The 26,343-nt window shown below is 41.7% G+C and overlaps 3 protein-coding genes across 3 annotated transcripts in view; 1 reads left to right on the forward strand and 2 right to left on the reverse strand.

Annotated features, from left to right (window-relative positions):
- LOC131993794 (echinoderm microtubule-associated protein-like 4) overlaps window positions 1-15,257 on the reverse strand; it is a 29,625-nt gene extending 14,368 nt beyond the window's left edge. Inside the window, 12 exon segments of the mRNA XM_059359832.1 lie at window positions 174-284; window positions 2,704-2,773; window positions 2,861-3,010; window positions 3,758-3,881; window positions 5,846-5,881; window positions 6,492-6,517; window positions 6,644-6,787; window positions 7,555-7,643; window positions 7,645-7,744; window positions 9,270-9,390; window positions 11,960-12,148; window positions 14,957-15,257. Coding sequence (XP_059215815.1) covers window positions 174-284; window positions 2,704-2,773; window positions 2,861-3,010; window positions 3,758-3,881; window positions 5,846-5,881; window positions 6,492-6,517; window positions 6,644-6,787; window positions 7,555-7,643; window positions 7,645-7,744; window positions 9,270-9,390; window positions 11,960-12,148; window positions 14,957-14,981 — 1,185 coding nt within the window. The 5' untranslated portion in view covers window positions 14,982-15,257.
- Window positions 9,703-11,921, forward strand: LOC131993862 (mucin-21-like; the record flags this gene model as incomplete). The annotated part of the gene is made up of 6 exons (XM_059359921.1): window positions 9,703-10,042; window positions 10,198-10,509; window positions 10,852-11,010; window positions 11,161-11,409; window positions 11,548-11,628; window positions 11,743-11,921. Coding segments are annotated over 6 exons (1,320 nt in total), but the record flags the coding sequence as incomplete, so codon positions are not given.
- Window positions 15,258-21,634: 6,377 nt separating the features above from the next.
- tspan14 (tetraspanin 14) overlaps window positions 21,635-26,343 on the reverse strand; it is a 10,085-nt gene continuing 5,376 nt past the window's right edge. Inside the window, exons 4-9 of the mRNA XM_059359856.1 lie at window positions 26,100-26,246; window positions 25,519-25,689; window positions 22,559-22,684; window positions 22,426-22,476; window positions 22,196-22,309; window positions 21,635-21,817 (exon numbers count right to left, since the gene is read on the reverse strand). Of these exons, the coding sequence (XP_059215839.1) occupies window positions 21,752-21,817; window positions 22,196-22,309; window positions 22,426-22,476; window positions 22,559-22,684; window positions 25,519-25,689; window positions 26,100-26,246 (675 nt within the window). The 3' untranslated portion in view covers window positions 21,635-21,751. The remainder of the gene's footprint in view (window positions 21,818-22,195; window positions 22,310-22,425; window positions 22,477-22,558; window positions 22,685-25,518; window positions 25,690-26,099; window positions 26,247-26,343) is intronic.

The raw sequence follows: 26,343 nt of genomic DNA on the forward strand, positions 1-26,343 counted from the left end.
GGGGACACGAGAGACAGGGGGACATGATGAGGGACAGACATGATGAGGGACAGACAGGATGAGGGACAGACAGGATGAGGGACAGACAGGGGGACATGATGAGGGACAGACAGGATGAGGGACAGACAGGATGAGGGACAGACAGGATGAGGGACAGACAGGATGATACTCACAGCCTTGGAGAAAGCCAGCGAGCCGACCCCTCTCTCGAACGTCCCCAGTCCGAGGACCTGCAGCGTGGACAGGCTGACGCTGTCCCAGACCCGGACGTGAGGCTGCAGCGCCTGGAACCACATCAACCTCGGCTCTTTACTTTCATTGTTGGGTTAACATGTAAGGGTTTTTCATTTTTATTACAGCTACACTGTTATTACTATGTTATTACAACTACACTGTTATTACTGTGTTATTACAGCTACACTGTTATTACTATGTTCTCACAACTAACAACTACACTGTTATTACTGTGTTATTACAGCTACACTGTTATTACTGTGTTATTACAACTACACTGTTATTACTGTGTTATTACAACTACACTGTTATTACTGTGTTATTACAGCTACACTGTTATTACTGTGTTATTACAGCTACACTGTTATTACTATGTTCTCACAACTAACAACTACACTGTTATTACTGTGTTATTACAGCTACACTGTTATTACTGTGTTATTACAACTACACTGTTATTACTATGTTATTACAACTACACTGTTATTACTATGTTCTCACAACTAACAGCTACACTGTTATTACTTTGTTATTACAACTACACTGTTATTACTGTATTACAGCTACACTGTTATTACTGTATTACAGCTACACTGTTATTACTGTGTTATTACAGCTACACAGTTATTACTATATTCTAACAACTACACTGTTATTACTATGTTCTAACAACTACACTGTTATTACTGTGCTATTACAGCTACACTGTAATTACTGTGTTATTACAGCTACACTGTAATTACTATGTCAGGGCTTGAAGCAGAAAAAAAATCCTGTGCCAGAATTTTTTTTCTGCATGGGGGGGGGGGGGGGAGGGGGGGGGGGGGCGGCATAAGTGGAAAACTGACATTCTTGTTAACGAGATGAAAATACAGAATCCTTTCAAAATAAAACAATACGCAGTTCATGCAGCCTAAAACAACTTCACACCAACATTAAGTCTTGGCACCAGATCAGCTATCAATCAATCAATCAATCAACCAATCAAAGGGTCTCGGAGGGTCGGAGACATGGACGACAAGAGTCGGATTGTTGAAGTGGAACAGCATCAATCATTTATGACATACAGTGGCGGACTCAAACTGTTAGAAGGGCAGGGGCGAAAAAATAAAAAGGGTCCATTCTGCACAACATGGGGCCCCACAAGCACGCAAAGCTCTGATGCATCATGTATGGTGAAATATTAGCATTAAGTTAAAAGGAGATCCAGATCAAAGTCATTAATGATGTGGTACTGACAATTAAAAGGATCAAACCAAACTATCTAGGGGGGTCCGGGGGCATGCCGCCCGGGAGAAAATTAGTACATTTTTAAGTAAAATACATCTTTTTTGTACACTTTGAGAGCTAAATGAGAGCAAACTTCTCACATAACATTTTTCAGTTTGGTGATACTGTATAACAGAATCTCTAGAGAGCACATCATAATTTATTGTATAAAGGGGAACCCTAGAGGGCACCAAATAATTTTTTGCACGTGTAAAGGGCAGCCAATAAGGCACTTCCTCTTGTTTTCACCACTCTAGAGGCACTTTAGCGTGCTTTTTCAACCACGGAGGCATGAAGGGGGCGGTCGCGGGTCGTTAAAAAGAGAGTAAGAAGGAGTCGCTGGATTTGTCTCCAGTCATTTTCTTGAGAAATAGTAATGACGTGGGTCTAAAGCACGCTCGCCGATGAACCGCCTTCTTCTTCTCCGGCAGGCTAAACGCTATCCACCGTAATGCCGCCCTCCCCGTTCATACCCAAATCTAACCAACTAAGGGTTTTTGGGTTTTTTTTTTTTTTTTTTTAAACATGATTAAAACATTTTTTGAAAACACCAAAAAAAAATCCGGATTTCCGGCACCGTGCCGGAGGTCTTCAAGCCCTGGTATGTTCTCACAACTACACTGTTATCACTGTGTTATTACAGCTACACTGTTATTACTGTGTTATTACAGCTACACTGTTATCACTGTGTTATTACAGCTACACTGTTATCACTGTGTTATTACAGCTACACTGTTATCACTGTGTTATTACAGCTACACTGTTATCACTGTGTTATTACAGCTACACTGTTATCACTGTGTTATTACAGCTACTCTGTTATCACTGTGTTATTACAGCTACACTGTTATTACTGTGTTATTACAGCTACACAATTACTGTGTTATTACAGCTACACTGTTATTACTGTGTTATTACAGCTACACAATTACTATGTTATTACAACTACACTGCTATTACTGTGTTATTACAGCTACACTGTTATTACTGTGTTATTACAGCTACACTGTTATTACTGTGTTATTAGCTACACAATTACTATGTTATTACAACTACACTGCTATTACTGTGTTATTACAGCTACACAGTTATTACTATGTTATTACAACTACACTTATCGCAGTGTTATTAAAACTACTGTTATTACAGTCTCTTTACTTTCTTTCATTTTTGTGTAAACATGAAAGGTTTTGTCCTCACCCGTCCGTCTTTGTCCACTCCTGCGATCTGTCCCGTAGCGATGCGGATCTTGTCCGGGTGGATGGCCAGACTGACGGGGAGAGACGGACACATGATGTCACTCAGGGACCGCAGATCGGCCAATAGGAGGACGGCTTATGAGCGAATGTTTTCTCACCATTTGACGCAGTCGGTGTGTCCCAGGAAATGTCTCTGAGTCCGCTCCTCGTAGTTAAACAGGACGACGACGGACGCCACGAAGTAAACGATCTCTCCGGTCGGGAGGAGGTAAACGTTTGCTCGGCAGTCTCTGCCGCGGTAACCATAGCTACAGGACGTCAAGGAAGCACCTGGAACACCTGTTATTACTGCTAGACTGTAATTACTATGTTATTACTGTCATTACAACTCCACTGTTATTACAACTATACTGTTAGTACTATTATTACAGCTACACTATGTTATTACAGCTACACTATGTTATTACTATGTTATTACAATTGCTGTTATTACACTGTTAGTGTTATTACAGCTACACTATTATTACCATGTTTTTACAACTCCACTGTTATTACCATGCTATTACAACTCTACTATTATTACAGTGTTATTACAGCCGCACTGTTAATATGTTATTAAAACTACACTGTTATTACAACTCTATTGTTACTACAACTCCATTGTTATTACAACTCTATTGTTACTACAACTCCATTGTTATTACAACTGCACTGTTACTACAACTCCACTGTTACAATGTTATTACAAGTACTGTTATTACAGTGTTATTACAGCTACAGTGTTATTACAACTCTATTGTTACAACTACACTGTTACTATGTTTTTACAACTCCACTATTGCCATGTTATCACAACTCCACTATTATTACAGCTACACTGTTATTACTGTTATTACAACTACACTGTTATTACTATGTTTTTACAGCTACAGTTTTTACCATATTATTACAACTACACTATGTTATTACAGTGTTATTACAACTACACTACATTATTATACAACCTGATGGGTCAGTTTTATGATTATGTTTACTTCTATTGCCATGAAGGATACACCCACTCCAGCTTGAGTTTCTCTGAAGGAAGTTCTGTCCGGACGTCGTCGTAGTTCTCCACATCTGAAGGGATGAACATGGTGATCGGTCGACCGCGCATGAACATCTTAATGTGGTTCCCCTCTGAAACGCAGATGGAGATATTAATACATTATTAAAACAAGAGATAAATACTGCTGATTAGAAAACTACTGTTCAGGTTTGATTAAATTTGAAGCTGGACTGAAGCCTGACTGCACCGAGCCCGAGCCCCTGACCCTATGGGCATGTTATATGTATATAAATACAAACATAAATATATACATATAAAATCTTTACTTTAAATGACTTATGTCATCAGCATGTTTTTCCCTATTTCTTCTACTTTGAGTGACTTGTGTATTTTAATGCATATATAGGGTAATGTTCTTATACAATATAAATTATATTTTATTTTTACTCTTTAACTTTTACCTTTTTAAGAGATCTCCCACACGTTTAGCAGCACCTAGCACTTTTTCCCAGGAAAAGTATACGCAAAAGTGGATTTTAATAAAATAGTAGCAAAATAAAAACAAAAATATATGGATATCTACCCATTCTCTGTGTTCTTGGTAAACTGTTAATTGGGGACTTGCTGTTCCTCCAAACTTGCTGTTTTGTTCATCTGATCATTTTATTGTTTTTTTACAAACGTTTTTATTTATTTATTAATTTTTAAACCAAGCAATATGGGCTAATCACACAGGGAGATTTTAAGATATATAAGGTGTAGCTAGTGCCCGTGCACGTGGCAAAACAATTTCCTGTTTTGCCACCGTTTTCTACCATTACCTAACTAAAAACCATGACCACCCTGGGAGGGCCGTCAGGGTTCTGTACCCGGGACCTGAGAGGGCCGTCAGTACCCGGGACCTGAGAGGGCCGTCAGTACCCGGGACCTGAGAGGGCCGTCAGTACCCGGGACCTGAGAGGGCCGTCAGTACCCGGGACCTGAGAGGGCCGTCAGTACCCGGGACCTGAGAGGGCCGTCAGTACCCGGGACCTGAGAGGGCCGTCAGTACCCGGGACCTGAGAGGGCTTCTGGTCATCTGAAACCAACTGAGGCCTCATTTATTTAGACAAAACATCAAAGATCAGTCAGACACACAGGTGAGAGACAGGTGAGGGACAGGTGAGGGACAGGTGAGGGAGAGGTGAGAGACAGGTGAGAGACAGGTGAGGGACAGGTGAGGGAGAGGTGAGAGACAGGTGAAGGAGAGGTGAGAGACAGGTGAGGGAGAGGTGAGAGACAGGTGAAGGAGAGGTGAGAGACAGGTGAAGGACAGGTAAGGAGAGGTGAGAGACAGGTGAAGGACAGGTGAGGGACAGGTGAGGGACAGGTGAGGGACAGGTGAAGGAGAGGTGAGGGACAGGTGGACAGGTGAGGGACAGGTGAAGGAGAGGTGAGAGACAGGTGAAGGACGGGTGAAGGACAGGTGAGGGACAGGTGAAGGACAGGTAAGGAGAGGTGAGAGACAGGTGAAGGACAGGTGAGGGACAGGTGAGGGACAGGTGAAGGAGAGGTGAGGGACAGGTGGACAGGTGAGGGACAGGTGAAGGAGAGGTGAGAGACAGGTGAAGGACGGGTGAAGGACAGGTGAGGGACAGGTGGACAGGTGAGGGACAGGTGAAGGAGAGGTGAGAGACAGGTGAAGGACGGGTGAAGGACAGGTGAGGGACAGGTGAAGGACAGGTAAGGAGAGGTGAGAGACAGGTGAAGGAGATCACAGAACACCTGCTGAGACTTGTTTCTCTCCACTGATTGGCTCCTGTTAAATGTCAATCAGCAGCGTCCAATCACATGCTTTACATTTTGGCAGTGGGCGGAGCTTAAAACTGATCATAAATGTGTTTGTTCCACCTGTTCGACCATATATGGAGATAAACAAGAGCAGGGGGTGGGGCCACAGACAGGTGTGAGTCACCTGATTGGTCTGAAGGACAGAGAGAGCAGGTGGGTGAGCGAGGCTGAAGAGAGAGAGAGAGAGAGAGAGGTGATTGGTCCAGAAGCAGGAAGCTGTTAGCATGTTAGCCTGTTGTTAGCCTGTTAGCTCAGCAGGACTTACCGGCGTTGCTGTTTTTCTCTCGCGTCGACATTTTGGCTGATTGAGACAAAGACACAGTCACTAAACAACAACACCAAAACATAAACAACCACTCAAAACACAAACAACAACATCAACATACACAACCACTCAAAAAGAACATAAACAACCACTGAAAAAACACCAACAACATAACCAACCACTCAGGAAGAAGACAAACTACGCCAACAACATAAACAACCACTCCAAAAGAACACAAACAACCACTCAGAAAACCACACAAACATAAACAACAACTCAAAACAACAACTCAAACAACTACGCCAACAACATAACCATTCAAAAAACAACATCAACAACATAAGCAATAACACAAACAACCACTCAGAAAACCTGGAAACAAAGACAACCACTCAAAACAACATAAACATCAACAACATAAACACAAATTACAGACAACACAAACAAAATGCAACAAACAATAACATCAACAATAAGAGCAACATGACGTCTCAGAGTCAAAAACATTAAAAATTGCATGAAGCTGATTAAATATTTGAATTGTGTTGGAGGCTTCCTATTGGCTGTTAGACATGATGACGATGATGATGATGATGATGAAGATGATGAAAATGATGATGAAGAGGAGATATGAGATATTATTCACCTTGACTGACCACCGGCTCCCTGTGTCTGAAAGACAACAGAAGTTTTAATATTTGTTTGTTTCTGTTTGTTTATTTTGTTGTTGATCAAATCAGCAGATTAACTTTTATTCTTTGAACAGAATATTTTATATTTATTTTATTATAAATTTACCTGTCGGCGTTCTTTACCACCTTGGCGAGCAGCTTGGACGTGGACGCAGCTTTCACCAGTTTGTTCCTGTTTTCCTCTGAAGAGTCAAAGTTAGAGCTCTGAGAGCGCTCCATGACCCCGGAGGAGCGCTTAGCACTGGTCCCCCTACCGCCACACAGACAGAAACACACACACACACACACACACACACACACACACACACACACACACACACACACACACAGAGTCAGTGTCTCAGCTGGAGCAGGAGGAGCAGGAGGAGAAGGGGAGGAGAGGAGAGGGGGAAGAAAAAAAGAGGAGGCCCTCAGGAGGAGCTGGAAGGAGAACAGGTTAGTAGTTTGACAAAAGCAGCCCGAGCAAAAAGCTTAGAGGAGTCAGGAGGACCAGGAGGCTCCTCCAGGAGGCTCCGGGTCCTCCAGGAGGCTCAAGGAGGACCAGGAGGCTCCTCCAGGAGGCCCCGGGTCCTCCAGGAGGCTCAAGGAGGAGGAGTTAGAGCAGGAGGAGGTCAGCTGCAGGAGAAAATGTTAGTTCTGTTAAAATACACAGCCTGAACTTTGAACCAGGGGAGGAGAGGAGAAACCAGGAGGTCTCCAGGAGAACACAAGACCTCCAGGAGGTCTCAGGAGTCTCTGGGACCTCCAGGAGAGTCCAGGAGGTCTCCAGGAGACCACAAGACCTCCAGGAGGTCTCAGGAGTCTCTGGGACCTCCAGGAGAGTCCAGGAGGTCTCCAGGAGACCACAAGACCTCCAGGAGGTCTCAGGAGTCTCTGGGACCTCCAGGAGAGTCCAGGAGGTCTCCAGGAGACCACAAGACCTCCAGGAGGTGTGGGCGGAGCAGGAAGTGTTTTAGGGGCGGGGTTAGTGATGTCAGAGCAGCATCAGCAGAGTGAGGTCAGATTTCAGAGTGGAACCTTTTCTGGGGGGCGTGGCCTCTACTGCCGTCAGCGGATTGGACCGGTCTCTGCTGGGGGGGGGTCTGGGGGGGGAGGGGGGGGGTGGGGGGAGGAGGAGGAGGGCGGGTCCTTCTGGCGAGGAGGTTCCTCACGTTCCTGGATCTCCTCCATCTGAGACCTGCTGACCTCCTTCTTCCTGTCTGACCCACTGTAGACAAAACCAGGACCATCAGAGTCCGGAAATTACGAGTTCTACTGGTTCTACTACTTCTACTGGTTCTACTGGTTCAACTGGTTCTACTACTTCTACTAGTTCTACTGGTTCTACTACTTCTACTGGTTCAACTGGTTCTACTACTTCTACTGGTTCTACTACTTCTACTGGTTCAACTGGTTCTACTACTTCTACTACTTCTACTGGTTCTACTAGTTCTACTGCTTCTACTACGTCTATGAGTTCTACTGGTTCTACTACTTGTACTAGATCTACTACTTCTACTGGTTCTGCTGCTTCTACTACTTCTACTAGTTCTACTGCTTCTACTACGTCTACTAGTTCTACTGGTTCTACTAGTTCTACTACTTCTACAGGTTCTATTAGTTCTACTGGTTCTACTACTTCTACTGGTTCTGCTGGTTCTACTGGTTCTACTACTACTTCTACTTGTTCTACTGGTTCTACTACTACTTCTACTTGTTCTACTGGTTCTACTACTACTTCTACTACTTCTACTAGTTCTACTACTACTTCTACTACTTCTACTAGTTCTACTGGTTCTACTGGTTCTACTAGTTCTACTACTTCTACTGGTTCTGCTGGTTCTACTAGTTCTACTGGTTCTACTACTACTTCTACTTGTTCTACTGGTTCTACTACTACTTCTACTACTTCTACTAGTTCTACTACTACTTCTACTACTTCTACTAGTTCTACTGGTTCTACTGCTTCTACTAGATCTACTGCTTCTACTACTTCTACTAGTTCTACTGGTTCTACTGGTTCTACTAGTCCTACTGATTCTACTGCTTCTACTAGTTCTACTACTTCTACTAGTTCTACTGGGTTCAACTTAACAACCTGAGTGGAGGAGAACCAGCTGCTGCTGTGGTAATTTTAAAAGAACAAAGAGTTATTGATTATCCATCAGAAACACAAGTGTGTGTGTGTGTGTGTGTGTGTGTGTGGGGTGTGTGTGTGTCTGTGTGTGGGGTGTGTCTGTGTGTGTGTGTGTGTGTGTCTGTGTGTGTGGGGTGTGTGGGGTGGGTGTGTGTGTGTGTGTGGGGTGTGTGTGTGTGTGTGTGTGTGTGTGTCTGTGTGTCTGTGTGTGTCTGTGTGTGTCCGTGTGTGTGTGTGTCTGGGGTGTGTGTGTCTGTGTGTGTCTGTGTGTGTCTGTGTGTGTGCGTGTGTGTGTGTGTGTGTGTGTCTGTGTGTGTGTGTGTGTGTGTGTGTGTGTGTCTGTGTCTGTGTGTCTGTGTGTGTGTCTGTGTGTGTGTGTCTGTGTGTGTGTGTGTGTGTGTCTGTGTGTCTGTGTGTGTGTGTGTGTGTGTGTGTCTGTGTGTGTGTGTGTGTGTGTGTGTGTGTCTGTGTGTGTGTGTGTCTGTGTGTGTGTCTGTGTGTGTCTGTGTGTGTGTGTCTGTGTGTGTGTGTCTGTGTGTGTGTGTGTGTGTCTGTGTGTGTGTGTCTGTGTGTGTGTGTCTGTGTGTGTGTGTGTGTCTGTGTGTGTGTGTGGTACCTCTTGGCGGCTGACGACAGCGTCTCCTTCCTGGTGACGGACGTCGAGTCTCTCTTTCGTCCCGATGTTCCTCCGTTAGCGATGCAGGACATCGAGTACGCTTCACGCAGTGCAGAACCACCTGCAGGGGGCAGAACACTGTTACAACAGAACCAGGACCAGAACCTGAAGAACCTGACTGGATCCTGCTCCCTGACTACACCAGGACCAGAAGAACCTGATTGACAAACTGTGAAGTTCTATAGGTTCTACTACTTCTACGGGTTCTACAGGTTCTACTACTACTACTGGTTCTACTGGTTCTACAGGTTCTACTACTACTGGTTCTACAGGTTCTACTACTTCTACTGGTTCTACTACTACTGGTTCTACAGGTTCTACTACTACTACTTCTACTGGTTCTACAGGTTCTACTACTTCTACTGTTTCTACATGTTCTATTGTTTCTACAGGTTCTACAGGTTCTACTACTTCTACAGGTTCTACAGGTTCTACTGTTTCTACAGCTTCTACGGGTTCTACTACTTCTACAGGTTCTACAGGTTCTACTATTTCTACAGGTTCTGCTTCTACAAGTTCTACAGGTTCTACTACTTCTACAGGTTCTACTACTTCTACAGGTTCTACAAGTTCTACAGGGTCTACTACTTCTACTGTTTCTACAGGTTCTACTACTTCTACTGTTTCTAAAGGTTCTTCTGGTTCTACAGGTTCTACTACTTCTACAGGTTCTACTGTTTCTACAGGTTCTACTACTTCTACTGTTTCTAAAGGTTCTTCTGGTTCTACAGGTTCTACTACTTCTACAGGTTCTACTGTTTCTACAGGTTCTGTTTCTACAGGTTCTACGGGTTTTACAGGTCCTACTACTTCTACAGGTTCTACTGTTCTACAGGTTCTACTGTTTCTACAGGTTCTGTTTCTACAGGTTCTACTACTTCTACAGGTTCTACTACTTCTACAGGTTCTACAAGTTCTACAGGTTCCACTGTTTCTACAGGTTCTACTACTTCTACAGGTTCTACTGGTTCTACAGGTTCTACTACTTCTACTGTTTCTACAGGCTCTACTGTTTCTACAGGTTCTGCTACTTCTACAGGTTCTACTGTTTCTACAGGTTCTACTGTTTCTGCAGGTTCTACTACTTCTACAGGTTCTACTACTTCTACTGTTTCTACAGGTTCTGTTTCTACAGGTTCTAAAGGTTCCACTGTTTCTACAGGTTCTACTGTTTCTACGGGTTCTACTGTTTCTACGGGTTCTACTACTTCTACTGTTTCTACAGGTTCTACTGTTTTTACAGGTTCTACAGGTTCTACTACTTCTACTGTTTCTACAGGTTCTACTACTTCTACTGTTTCTACAGGTTCTGTTTCTACGGATTCTACTGTTTCAACAGGTTCCACTGTTTCTACAGGTTCTGTTTCTACAGGTTCTACTACTTCTACAGGTTCTACTGTTTCTACAGGTTCTACTACTTCTACAGGTTCTACTGTTTCTACGGGTTCTACAGGTTCTACTACTTCTACAGGTTCTACTGTTTCTACAGGTTCTACTGTTTCTACAGGTTCTGTTTCTACAGGTTCTACAGGTTCTACTGTTTCTACAGGTTCTGCTTCTACAAGTTCTACAGGTTCTACTACTTCTACAGGTTCTACAAGTTCTACAGGGTCTACTACTTCTACTGTTTCTACAGGTTCTGCTACTTCTACTGTTTCTAAAGGTTCTTCTGGTTCTACAGGTTCTACTACTTCTACAGGTTCTACTGTTTCTACAGGTTCTACTGTTTCTACAGGTTCTACAGGTCCTACTACTTCTACAGGTTCTACTGTTTCTACATGTTCTACTGTTTCTACAGGTTCTGTTTCTACATGTTCTACTACTTCTACAGGTTCTACTACTTCTACAGGTTCTACTACTTCTACAGGTTCCACTGTTTCTACAGGTTCTACTACTTCTACAGGTTCTACTGTTTCTACAGGTTCTACTACTTCTACAGGTTCTACTACTTCTACTGTTTCTACAGGTTCTGTTTCTACAGGTTCTACAGGTTCCACTGTTTCTACAGGTTCTACTGTTTCTACGGGTTCTACTACTTCTACTGTTTCTACAGGTTCTACTACTTCTACTGGTTCTACAGGTTCTACAGGTTCTACTGTTTCTACAGGTTCTGTTTCTACGGGTTCTACTGTTTCTACAGGTTCTGTTTCTACAGGTTCTACTACTTCTACAGGTTTTACTGTTTCTACAGGTTCTACAGGTTCTACTACTTCTACAGGTTCTACTGTTTCTACAGGTTCTACTACTTCTACAGGTTCTACTGTTTCTACAGGTTCTACAGGTTCTACTACTTCTACAGGTTCTACTACTTCTACAGGTTCTACTGTTTCTACAGGTTCTGTTTCTACAGGTTCTACAGGTTCTACTACTTCTACAGGTTCTACTGTTTCTACTGTTTCTACTGTTTCTACAGGTTCTACTGTTTCTACAGGCTCTACTGTTTCTACAGGCTCTACTGTTTCTACAGGTTCTACTGTTTCTACAGGTTCTACTGTTTCTACGGGTTCTACTACTGAACATGACAAACGATCAGAACCTCTTTTCAGCTGCTGGACGTCTCATCTTCTTGCTACAGCAGAAAAAACAAACTAATATTTCAAACGTTAAAAGGTGAATATGTGAGGTTCCACCTTTCCCTCCGTGTTGTTTCTTGGAGGACGCCGCGGCCGCTGACACCTCGGAGGCGGCGAGGCGGCGCAGAACGTCGGCGAGCGCCGCCTTCATCACCGTCAGCTCGTCCTCCTGCTGCTGAACCCGGAGCTCCAGAGACGAGAGGCGGTCGTTGACATCTGAGACGCTCGCTGCCGACATGCTGTCATCTAGAGGTAGAACATTTATTATTATTATTATTATTATTATTATTATTATTATTATCAGACGACATGCTGTCATCTAGAGGTAGAACATTTATTATTATTATTATTATTATTATCAGACAACATGCTGTCATCTAGAGGTAGAACATTTATTATTATTATTATTATTATTTATATTATTATTATTATTATTATTATCAGACAACATGCTGTCATCTAGAGGTAGAACATTTATTATTATTATTATTATTATTATTATTATTATTATCAGACGACATGCTGTCATCTAGAGGTAGAACATTTATTATTATTATTATTATCAAACGACATGCTGTCATCTAGAGGTAGAACATTTATTATTATTATTATTATTATTATTATTATTATCAGACGACATGCTGTCATCTAGAGGTAGAACATTTATTATTATTATTATTATTATTATCAGACAACATGCTGTCATCTAGAGGTAGAACATTTATTATTATTATTATTATTATTTATATTATTATTATTATTATTATTATTATCAGACAACATGCTGTCATCTAGAGGTAGAACATTTATTATTATTATTATTATTATTATTATCATCAGACGACATGCTGTCATCTAGAGGTAGAACATTTATTATTATTATTATTATTATTATTATTATTATCAGACGACATGCTGTCATCTAGAGGTAGAACATTTATTATTATTATTATTATTATTATTATTTATATTATTATTATTATTATTATCAGACAACATGCTGTCATCTAGAGGTAGAACATTTATTATTATTATTATTATTATTATTATTATCAGACAACATGCTGTCATCTAGAGGTAGAACATTTATTATTATTATTATTATTATTATTATTATTATCAGACGACATGCTGTCATCTAGAGGTAGAACATTTATTATTATTATTATTATTATTATTTATATTATTATTATTATTATTATCAGACAACATGCTGTCATCTAGAGGTAGAACATTTATTATTATTATTATTATTATTATTATTATTATTATCAGACGACATGCTGTCATCTAGAGGTAGAACATTTATTATTATTATTATTATTATTATTTATATTATTATTATTATTATTATCAGACAACATGCTGTCATCTAGAGGTAGAACATTTATTATTATTATTATTATTATTATTATTATCAGACAACATGCTGTCATCTAGAGGTAGAACATTTATTATTATTATTATGATTATTATTATTATCAGACGACATGCTGTCATCTAGAGGTAGAACATTTATTATTATTATTATTATTATCAGACAACATGCTGTCATCTAGAGGTAGAACATTTATTATTATTATTATTATTGTTGTTATTATTATTATTATTATTATATATTATCAGACGACATGCTGTCACCTAGAGGTAGAACATTTATTATTATTATTGTTGTTATTATTATTATTATATATTATCAGACGACATGATGTCATCTAGAGGTAGAACATTTATTATTATTATTGTTGTTATTATTATTATTATATATTATCAGACGACATGCTGTCATCTAGAGGTAGAACATTTATTATTATTATTATTATTGTTGTTGTTATTATTAATATTATATATTATCAGACGACATGCTGTCATCTATAGATATATAGATATAAAGTCAAGATATTATTGTTATTATTACTTATAATATATATGTTATCAGAATCATTTATTAAAGTCATTCATTCTAATAACAATCAGTTTTTTTAAGTTTAAACCTTGAATCTGGAGCTGAAAAGAGACTGTAGTCGAGTAAAAGGTTCAATAATCACCTCTAAAAAAATTATTAACTCATTAAAAAAAGTTTAGGTTACCAGAGTAACCGTTAACTTCAACAAACTTTATAGTTTTATTGCACACACACACACACTGCAGGACTCTACAGGACCATTCAGGACCCTTTAGGACTCTACAGGACCCTTATGAACTCTACAGGACCATCCAGGACTCTACAGGACCCTTTAGGACTCTACAGGACCATTCAGGACTCTACAGGACCCTTTAGGACTCTACAGGACCATTCAGGACTCTACAGGACCATTCAGGACCCTTTAGGACTCTACAGGACCATTCAGGACTCTACAGGACCCTTTACAACTCTACAGGACCCTAAAGGACCCTTAAGGACTCTGCGGGACCCTTAATGACTCTACGGGACCCTTAATGACTCTACGGGACCCTTTAGGACTCTCCAGGACCATTAAGGACTCTACAGGACTCATTAGGACCCTTAAGGACTCTCCAGGACCTTTTAGGACTCTCCAGGACCCTTAAAGACTCTACAGGACTCTGCAGGACCCTTAAGGACTCTGCGGGACCCTTAATGACTCTACGGGACCCTTAATGACTCTACGGGACCCTTAATGACTCTACGGGACCCTTTAGGACTCTCCAGGACCCTTAAGGACTCTACAGGACTCATTAGGACCCTTAAGGACTCTCCAGGACCTTTTAGGACTCTCCAGGACCCTTTAGGACTCTACAGGACCCTTAAGGACTCTACAGGACCCTTAAGGACTCTACAGGACCCTTAAGGACTCCACAGGACTCTGCAGGACCCTTAAGGACTCTACAGGACTCTACAGGACCCTCCAGTCTCCTCCAGGAGGAGCGCTTGTTTCCGTGTTGGCGGATGCCGCCGGAGGGGCGGTGTTTGCAGGTTTGATAAAACAGTGACACGTGTAAAGCCGCAGGAGGCGCGTGCGGGTCTGTGCGTTCGGCCGCTGCGCGTGCATGTGACCAGGTGTGTGGGGGTCGCGAGCGGACCGGGGGACTCACCGAGGCTGCCGGTGAAACCGTCCATTTTCCGGGAGAACCGCGGGAGTCCGGGCCGGAGGCCTGCGGGAGGCGGAGCGCGCACTGCGGGCCTCCGTCCGGGCTTTTCCGCCGCAGCGAGCCGAGCCGAGCCGAGCCGAGCCGGTCTGTCCCCGCTGCCCGCCCGCCGTCCGTCCGTCAGCGAGGCCGAAGATCCGCCGCTTTGTGCGGGCTGGAGAAGAAGCTTTCCCCGGAGGACCGGAGCGACAGAGAGCTGATCCCGGAGCCGCAGATCGACGGACCGACTGCGCGTTTCCGACTCCGCCTGCTCTGGCAGCGCGGGCTTCCCCCGGAGGAGGAGGAGGGTCGGGTTTCAGCAGGTCTGGAGCCGCAGCAGCGCCCCCCGGCGGCCCCCGGTCCGCCACCGCGGCCAGGCCCGGTCCTAACCCACCCGGGACCCGGGGGCAGGTTTCAGGTGGCGCCCCCCCCCCACCAGAGTTAACAAACTGACAAGTTTTCAATGTGTCTTTTTGTGTCTTTTTGTCAATCAATCAAACTTTATTTATTTAGCGCTTTTCATACATATAAATGCAACACAAAGTGCTTTACAAAAAAATAAGAATAAAAACAGACAATAAAAATGACAAAACCCACCCCTCCCTCCCCCACATACACATTTATATGTACAAACATAAACACAAACATGTACACACACACACTCACACACAGCACATATTGATTGACAGTGTAGAGACATGACAAGGCACCGAGGATCCAGATGAGAAAGGATAAAAACTAAAAGACTAAAAGACAACAGGACAGGATAAAAACTAAAAGACTAAAAGACAACAGGACAGGATAAAAACTAAAAGACTAAAAGACAACAGGACAGGATAAAAACTAAAAGACAACAGGACAGGATAAAAACTAAAAGACTAAAAGACAACAGGACAGGATAAAAACTAAAAGACTAAAAGACAGCAGGACAAGATAAAAACTAAAAGACTAAAAGACAACAGGACAGGATAAAAACTAAAAGACAACAGGACAGGATAAAAACTAAAAGACTAAAAGACAACAGGACAGGATAAAAACTAAAAGACAACAGGACAGAATAAGAACTAAAAGACTAAAAGACAACAGGACAGGATAAAAACTAAAAGACAACAGGACAGGATAAAAACTAAAAGACAACAGGACAGGATAAAAACTAAAAGACAACAGGACAGGATAAAACTAAAATACAACAGGACAGAATAAAACTAAAAGACTAAAAGACAACAGGACAGGATAAAAACTAAAAGACAACAGGACAGAATAAGAACTAAAAGACTAAAAGACAACAGGACAGGATAAAACTAAAAGACTAAAAGACAACAGGACAGGATAAAACTAAAATACAACAGGACAGAATAAAACTAAAAGACAACAGGACAGGATAAAAACTAAAAGACAACAGGACAGAATAAAACTAAAAGACTAAAAGACAACAGGACAGGATAAAAACTAAAAGACAACAGGACAGGATAAAAACTAAAAGACTAAAATACAACAGGACAGGATAAAAACTAAAAGACAACAGGACAGGATAAAAACTAAAAGACTAAAATACAACAGGACAGGATAAAAACTAAAAGACAACAGGACAGGATAAAACTAAAATACAACAGGACAGAATAAAACTAAAAGACTAAAAGACAACAGGACAGGATAAAAACTAAAAGACAACAGGACAGGATAAAAACTAAAAGACTAAAATACAACAGGACAGGATAAAAACTAAAAGACAACAGGACAGGATAAAAACTAAAAGACTAAAATACAACAGGACAGGATAAAAACTAAAAGACAACAGGACAGGATAAAAACTAAAAGACTAAAAGACAACAGGACAGGATAAAACTAAAATACAACAGGACAGAATAAAACTAAAAGACTAAAAGACAACAGGACAGGATAAAAACTAAAAGACAAAAAGACATCAGGACAGGATAAAAACTAAAAGACAACAGGACAGAATAAAACTAAAAGACTAAAGACATCAGGACAGAATAAAGACTAAAAGACAACAGGACAGGATAAAACTAAAAGACTAAAAGACAACAGGACAGGATAAAAACTAAAAGACAACAGGACAGGATAAAAACTAAAAGACTAAAATACAACAGGACAGAATAAAACTAAAAGACTAAAAGACAACAGGACAGGATAAAAACTAAAAGACAAAAAGACATCAGGACAGGATAAAAACTAAAAGACAACAGGACAGGATAAAAACTAAAAGACTAAAATACAACAGGACAGAATAAAACTAAAAGACTAAAAGACAACAGGACAGGATAAAAACTAAAAGACAAAAAGACATCAGGACAGGATAAAAACTAAAAGACAACAGGACAGGATAAAAACTAAAAGACTAAAAGACAACAGGACAGGATAAAAACTAAAAGACAACAGGACAGGATAAAAACTAAAAGACTAAAATACAACAGGACAGAATAAAACTAAAAGACTAAAAGACAACAGGACAGGATAAAAACTAAAAGACAAAAAGACATCAGGACAGGATAAAAACTAAAAGACAACAGGACAGAATAAAACTAAAAGACTAAAAGACAACAGGACAGGATAAAAACTAAAAGACAAAAAGACATCAGGACAGGATAAAAACTAAAATACAACAGGACAGGATAAAAACTAAAAGACTAAAAGACAACAGGACAGGATAAAAACTAAAAGACAACAGGACAGGATAAAAACTAAAAGACTAAAATACAACAGGACAGAATAAAACTAAAAGACTAAAAGACAACAGGACAGGATAAAAACTAAAAGACAAAAAGACATCAGGACAGGATAAAAACTAAAAGACAACAGGACAGAATAAAACTAAAAGACTAAAGACATCAGGACAGAATAAAGACTAAAAGACTAAAAGACAACAGGACAGGATTAAAACTAAAAGACAACAGGACAGAATAAAACTAAAAGACTAAAGACATCAGGACAGAATAAAGACTAAAAGACAACAGGACAGGATTAAAACTAAAAGACAACAGGACAGGATAAAAACTAAAAGACAACAGGACAGGATAAAACTAAAATACAACAGGACAGAATAAAACTAAAAGACTAAAAGACAACAGGACAGGATAAAAACTAAAAGACAACAGGACAGGATAAAAACTAAAAGACTAAAATACAACAGGACAGGATAAAAACTAAAAGACAACAGGACAGGATAAAAACTAAAAGACTAAAAGACAACAGGACAGGATAAAAACTAAAAGACAACAGGACAGGATAAAAACTAAAAGACTAAAATACAACAGGACAGGATAAAAACTAAAAGACAACAGGACAGGATAAAAACTAAAAGACTAAAAGACAACAGGACAGGATAAAACTAAAATACAACAGGACAGAATAAAACTAAAAGACTAAAAGACAACAGGACAGGATAAAAACTAAAAGACAAAAAGACATCAGGACAGGATAAAAACTAAAAGACAACAGGACAGAATAAAGACTAAAAGACTAAAAGACAACAGGACAGGATAAAACTAAAAGACTAAAAGACAACAGGACAGGATAAAAACTAAAAGACAACAGGACAGGATAAAAACTAAAAGACTAAAATACAACAGGACAGAATAAAACTAAAAGACTAAAAGACAACAGGACAGGATAAAAACTAAAAGACAAAAAGACATCAGGACAGGATAAAAACTAAAAGACAACAGGACAGAATAAAACTAAAAGACTAAAGACATCAGGACAGAATAAAACTAAAAGACTAAAAGACAACAGGACAGGATTAAAACTAAAAGACAACAGGACAGGATAAAAACTAAAAGACAACAGGACAGAATGAAACTAAAAGACTAAAGACAACAGGACAGAATAAAACTAAAAGACTAAAAGACAACAGGACAGGATAAAAACTAAAAGACAACAGGACAGGATAAAACTAAAAGACTAAAAGACATCAGGACAGGATAAAAACTAAAAGACAACAGGACAGGATAAGAACTAAATAGGAGAATAAATAAATAAATAGTAAAATAATCCCCCGGTCCACCACCACGGTCCACCACCCCGGTCCACCACCATGGCCCCCGGTCCACCACCCCGGTCCACCACCACGGTCCACCACCCCGGTCCACCACCATGGCCCCCGGTCCACCACCCCGGTCCACCACCACGGTCCACCACCACGGTCCACCACCACGGTCCACCACCACGGCCCCCGGTCCACCACCCCGGTCCACCACCACGGTCCACCACCACGGTCCCCGGTCCACCACCACGGTCCACCACCACGGTCCACCACCACGGCCCCCGGTCCACCACCACGGCCCCCGGTCCACCACCCCGGTCCACCACCGCGGCCCCCGGTCCACCACCACGGTCCACCACCATGGCCCCCGGTCCACCACCCCGGTCCACCACCCCGGTCCACCACCATGGCCCCCGGTCCACCACCACGGTCCACCACCATGGCCCCCGGTCCACCACCCCGGTCCACCACCATGGCCCCCGGTCCACCACCACGGTCCACCACCATGGCCCCCGGTCCACCACCCCGGTCCACCACCACGGTCCACCACCACGGCCCCCGGTCCACCACCCCTGTCCCAGATTTATTTGTCATAAAAGAAGCTCATCCAAGAGAATATCAAAAATGTATTTTTGTCTAATATTATTAGGGTTTGGTCTTGTTTATGTCTGTAAAACTGTTGAAAAATATGAACTTTGATAAATAAAGCACTCTCTTTTTAGGGGTTTTGAGATGTTGATTTAAAATCCACGACTCAGATTCAGGAACATGTGGACATAAAACATTAAGACAAATATTAAAACCAGAGAAGAAGAAATGTGACTGATAGTTTTAAATATATCTATAAAATGATTATCATCTATGTAAATTAAATACATATATAAATAAAGCTTTGAGTCCAAACTGAGACAAACTTTTTATTTGTTGAATATAAAAAGACAAACTTTATAAAAACAGGATCCCTTCAGAATAAAACACAGTAAAACAGCTGAAAGCAGAAAATAATTATTTGTTCTGATCGGCTCAAACATCCTGAAACTTCATACAAAACAGAAAAACTTTATTCATTCAAAGCTTGTTAACATGAATCCAGTGTCAATAAAGTCTTCATATTCAAACGTGTGATCATATGACCTGAGAGGATTTCTGATCAGTCTGATGATCAATGATTACCACCGTTCACACCAACTGAAACTAACAGATGCTGAAAACGGTCCAGAAACCCCTGGTTTTAAGGCAGAAAACCACTGGTTTTAAGGCAGAAAACCACTGGTTTTAAGGCAGAAAACCACTGGTTTTAAGGCAGAAAACCACTGGTTTTAAGGTAAAAAAACCCTGGTTTTAAGGTAAACCCTGGTTTTAAGGTAAAACCTGGTTTTAAGGTAAACCCTGGTTTTAAGGTAAACCCTGGTTTTAAGGTCAAACCTGGTTTTAAGGTAAACCCTGGTTTTAAGGTAAAACCTGGTTTTAAGGTAAACCCTGGTTTTAAGGTAAACCCTGGTTTTAAGGTAAACCCTGGTTTTAAGGTAAACCCTGGTTTTAAGGTCAAACCTGGTTTTAAGGTAAACCCTGGTTTTAAGGTAAACCCTGGTTTTAAGGTAAACCCTGGTTTTAAGGTCAAACCTGGTTTTAAGGTAAACCCTGGTTTTAAGGTCAAACCTGGTTTTAGAAGCAGAGTTCTTGTTCTTCAGACCTGACAAACATCAGTTCAGCATCATGCTGGAGTTATTCCAGCTTCCTTTAGATCTGTTTATTCACATTAAATCACATTAAATCTGTTTATTTGGCTTCAGACTGATGAACCAGCAGTCATCAGACTCAGATGATCGATCAGATTATTAATCAGATGATTGATCAGACATGGAGACGGAGGAATAAAGACGTGGTTCTGTGGAGGTGGAGTAGAGTGAGCTGGAACCTGAGTAAGTTGGTGTGAACAGTTATTTTGTGGTGTCAGTTTCTCCAGTCAATCACAATAAACTGAGAAACAGAATGAAAAGAATCAAAAGAAGACCTGAGTTCAACCTGAAAATGATGAAGGCACTGAACAGTCAACAGGTCAAAGGTCACACTGGAATCATTCACAGCCACAAAAACTGCAGCAAAGAGAAGAAGGCACATCTGTCTCCGGGACAAATACAGTTTAATACACAAAGACATTCTCACAGAGACCCAGTCCACGACAGCGTCCAGAACTCTGTCAGGATTCAGAGTCCAGGATCAGGCAGAAACAGCAACTGAAGGAGAAGAAGGCACGTCTGACTGAAGAAACCTGGTCCAGCAAGACCTGGAGGAGGTCCCGCCCCCTGGGAATGAAGCCCCCGCCCCCTGGGAATGAAGACTCCGCCCCCTGGGAATGAAGTCCCACCCCCTGGGGATGAAGACTCCGCCCCCTGGGAATGAAGCCCCCGCCCCCTGGGAATGAAGACTCCGCCCCCTGGGGATGAAGCCCCCGCCCCCTGGGAATGAAGGCTCCGCCCCCTGGGAATGAAGACTCCTCCCCCTGGGAATGAAGGCCCCGCCCCCTGGGAATGAAGACTCCTCCCCCTGGGAATGAAGGCCCCGCCCCCTGGGAATGAAGACTCCTCCCCCTGGGAATGAAGGCCCCGCCCCCTGGGAATGAAGACTCCTCCCCCTGGGAATGAAGGCTCCTCCCCCTGGGAATGAAGGCTCCGCCCCCTGGGAATGAAGGCTCCGCCCCCTGGGAATGAAGACTCCTCCCCCTGGGAATGAAGGCTCCGCCCCCTGGGGGTGTGGCTTCAGTAACTGAATTTGACCTTCTCTATGTCAGAGATCAGAGTCCTGGCCAGGTAGATCCCCACCATCTGATCACAGGTAAACAAGTAAACAGACACATCAGGTACAACAACTCTCTGAGACCTGCCGAGTCAGCACAAACCAGTTTAAACTGGTTTAAAAAGCACGAGGTCATGTTCTGATCTCAGTGTTAAACTATTGATTCATTAAGTAGAAAACAATAATTATTGAACCCCCTAACCCTCTGTACTGACACTATATGTATATTTATGTGTATAAACACACATATACATCTACCTTTATATATATATATATATATATATATATATATATATATATATATATATATATATATATATATATATATATATATATATATTTGTATGTATATATATTTCTATGTATATATTTCTATGTTTATATATTTCTATGTATCTGTATATTACCTGCAGCAGAGAGATGACGATGAAGACGATGGCCACCGTGTAAAGGTTTCCAGGTAACCAGTCCTCCAACGCAGCGATGCAGCCTTTAATGTAGATGTGATTATTCCACTCTCTCTGGAGGAGAACAGGAGAACTTTAAGGAACCAGTCAGGAGAACCCAACAGCTCATCATCATCTCACCTGTACCTGGTCAACAGGAAGTCACATCTAAGAACAGGAAGTGACCTCACCTTGTTGCTCTTCCTGACGTCGTAGCCGCACTGAGTGTTCACCACCGAGTCCTGAAACACAAACAAAAGGTTCTCTAACAGGAAGGAACCCGCTGACAGCCCATCAGTTTCACCGGTACTGACTAGAACTCACAGCAGGATCACTGATGCAGCAGGAGAACGGAACGCCACATTTCTCTCTGCTGCGATGGGTTCCGTTACAGATGAAGTACACGTTTAGATCCCAGTCGTCGGGTCCCTGAGCTCCACAGCAGTGGTTCTGTTGGAGAACAGGACATTAAAGCGTTGACTAGAGGTTTCTATAGGTTAACTAAAGGTTCCTGAGCTGCACAGCAGTGGTTCTGTTGGAGAACAGGACATTAAAGGGTTAACTAGAGGTTTCTATAGGTTAACTAAAGGTTCCTGAGCTGCACAGCAGTGGTTCTGTTGGAGAACAGGACATTAAAGGGTTAACTAGAGGTTTCTATAGGTTAACTAAAGGTTCCTTAGCTGCACAGCAGTGGTTCTGTTGGAGAACAGGACATTAAAGGGTTAACTAGAGGTTTCTATAGGTTAACTAAAGGTTCCTGAGCTGCACAGCAGTGGTTCTGTTGGAGAACAGGACATTAAAGGGTTAACTAGAGGTTTCTATAGGTTAACTAAAGGTTCCTGAGCTGCACAGCAGTGGTTCTGTTGGAGAACAGGACATTAAAGCGTTAACTAGAGGTTTCTATAGGTTAACTAAAGGTTCCTGAGCTGCACAGCAGTGGTTCTGTTGGAGAACAGGACATTAAAGGGTTAACTAGAGGTTTCTATAGGTTAACTAAAGGTTCCTGAGCTGCACAGCAGTGGTTCTGTTAGAGAACAGGACATTAAAGGGTTAACTAGAGGTTTCTATAGGTTAACTAAAGGTTCCTGAGCTGCACAGCAGTGGTTCTGTTGGAGAACAGGACATTAAAGGGTTAACTAGAGGTTTCTATAGGTTAACTAAAGGTTCCTGAGCTGCACAGCAGTGGTTCTGTTGGAGAACAGGACATTAAAGGGTTAACTAGAGGTTTCTATAGGTTAACTAAAGGTTCCTGAGCTGCACAGCAGTGGTTCTGTTGGAGAACAGGACATTAAAGCGTTAACTAGAGGTTTCTATAGGTTAACTAAAGGTTCCTGAGCTGCACAGCAGTGGTTCTGTTGGAGAACAGGACATTAAAGGGTTAACTAGAGGTTTCTATAGGTTAACTAAAGGTTCCTGAGCTGCACAGCAGTGGTTCTGTTGGAGAACAGGACATTAAAGCGTTAACTAGAGGTTTCTATAGGTTAACTAAAGGTTCCTGAGCTGCACAGCAGTGGTTCTGTTGGAGAACAGGACATTAAAGGGTTAACTAGAGGTTTCTATAGGTTAACTAAAGGTTCTTGAGCTCCACAGCAGTGGTTCTGTTGGAGAACAGGACATTAAAGGGTTAACTAGAGGTTTCTATAGGTTAACTAAAGGTTCCTGAGCTGCACAGCAGTGGTTCTGTTAGAGAACAGGACATTAAAGGGTTAACTAGAGGTTTCTATAGGTTAACTAAAGGTTCCTGAGCTGCACAGCAGTGGTTCTGTTGGAGAACAGGACATTAAAGGGTTAACTAGAGGTTTCTATAGGTTAACTAAAGGTTCCTGAGCTGCACAGCAGTGGTTCTGTTGGAGAACAGGACATTAAAGGGTTAACTAGAGGTTTCTATAGGTTAACTAAAGGTTCCTGAGCTGCACAGCAGTGGTTCTGTTGGAGAACAGGACATTAAAGGGTTAACTAGAGGTTTCTATAGGTTAACTAAAGGTTCCTGAGCTGCACAGCAGTGGTTCTGTTGGAGAACAGGACATTAAAGGGTTAACTAGAGGTTTCTATAGGTTAACTAAAGGTTCCTGAGCTGCACAGCAGTGGTTCTGTTAGAGAACAGGACATTAAAGGGTTAACTAGAGGTTTCTATAGGTTAACTAAAGGTTCCTGAGCTGCACAGCAGTGGTTCTGTTGGAGAACAGGACATTAAAGGGTTAACTAGAGGTTTCTATAGGTTAACTAAAGGTTCCTGAGCTGCACAGCAGTGGTTCTGTTGGAGAACAGGACATTAAAGGGTTAACTAGAGGTTTCTATAGGTTAACTAAAGGTTCCTGAGCTGCACAGCAGTGGTTCTGTTGGAGAACAGGACATTAAAGGGTTAACTAGAGGTTTCTATAGGTTAACTAAAGGTTCCTGAGCTGCACAGCAGTGGTTCTGTTGGAGAACAGGACATTAAAGGGTTAACTAGAGGTTTCTATAGGTTAACTAAAGGTTCCTGAGCTGCACAGCAGTGGTTCTGTTGGAGAACAGGACATTAAAGGGTTAACTAGAGGTTTCTATAGGTTAACTAAAGGTTCCTGAGCTGCACAGCAGTGGTTCTGTTGGAGAATAGGACATTAAAGGGTTAACTAGAGGTTTCTATAGGTTAACTAAAGGTTCCTGAGCTGCACAGCAGTGGTTCTGTTGGAGAACAGGACATTAAAGCGTTAACTAGAGGTTTCTATAGGTTAACTAAAGGTTCCTGAGCTGCACAGCAGTGGTTCTGTTGGAGAACAGGACATTAAAGGGTTAACTAGAGGTTTCTATAGGTTAACTAAAGGTTCCTGAGCTGCACAGCAGTGGTTCTGTTGGAGAACAGGACATTAAAGCGTTAACTAGAGGTTTCTATAGGTTAACTAAAGGTTTCTGAGCTGCACAGCAGTGGTTCTGTTGGAGAACAGGACATTAAAGGGTTAACTAGAGGTTTCTATAGGTTAACTAAAGGTTCTTGAGCTCCACAGCAGTGGTTCTGTTGGAGAACAGGACATTAAAGGGTTAACTAGAGGTTTCTATAGGTTAACTAAAGGTTCCTAAAGGTTAACTACAGGTTAACTAAAGGTTCCTTTGCTCCACAGCAGAAGTTCTATTAGAGAACAGGACATTAAAGGGTTGATTAAAGGTTCCTTTGCTCCACAGCAGAAGTTCTATTAGAGAACAGGACATTAAAGGGTTAATTAAAGGTTCCTTTGGTCCACAGCAGAAGTTCTATTAGAGAACAGGACATTAAAGGGTTAACTAAAGGTTCCTAAAGGTTCCTTTACCATCCTCTGCAGGGAGTCGATGAGGTTCTGCAGGTCGATGTCGTCTCTGTAGGCCTTGACGTTTGCCAGGAAGAACCCGTTGATCCATTCTCTGAGCTGACTCTGGAACACGACGGCTAGAACCGCTGCAGTCAGCTCCAGGACGAAGATCAGCCCGATCACACCGGAGAACTGGAGAACATGGAGAACATGGAGACAGAGAGCAAGGTCATCACATTCTAACGCTCTGACAGATGTTTCTAACATTCAGACTTCAGCAGACAGATGTTTAACGTTCAGCAGACAGATGTTTAACGTTCAGCAGACAGATGTTTAACGTTCAGCAGACAGATGTTTAACGTTCAGCAGACAGATGTTTAACGTTCAGCAGACAGATGTTTAACGTTCAGCAGACAGATGTTTAACGTTCAGCAGACAGATGTTTAACGTTCAGCAGACAGATGTTTAACGTTCAGCAGACAGATGTTTAACGTTCAACAGACAGATGTTTGAGATGTTTGAGATGTTTTTAGGATGTTTTTAGGATGTTTTTAGGATGTTTTTAGATGTTTGAGGATGTTTTTAGGATGTTTTTAACGTACAAACTTGAGCAGACAGATGTTTTCTCTCAGCGCTCCGACACAGCCAGCGAAGCCCAGGATGAAGGTGACTCCTCCCACCACCAGGACCAACCAGACCGGATCGAACCCATGCAGCCTGGTCACCTGGGTCAGATCCAACAGGACCCCCTAGAAACCACCACAGACCACAACAACAGGTCTAACTGAGGATATCAATGTGATGACAAATATTAAATACACAAACTCCAATTATCCCCGTTATTAC

The sequence above is a fragment of the Centropristis striata genome, chromosome 20, assembly GCF_030273125.1.
Source record: "Centropristis striata isolate RG_2023a ecotype Rhode Island chromosome 20, C.striata_1.0, whole genome shotgun sequence".
Lineage (NCBI taxonomy): Eukaryota > Metazoa > Chordata > Actinopteri > Perciformes > Serranidae > Centropristis > Centropristis striata.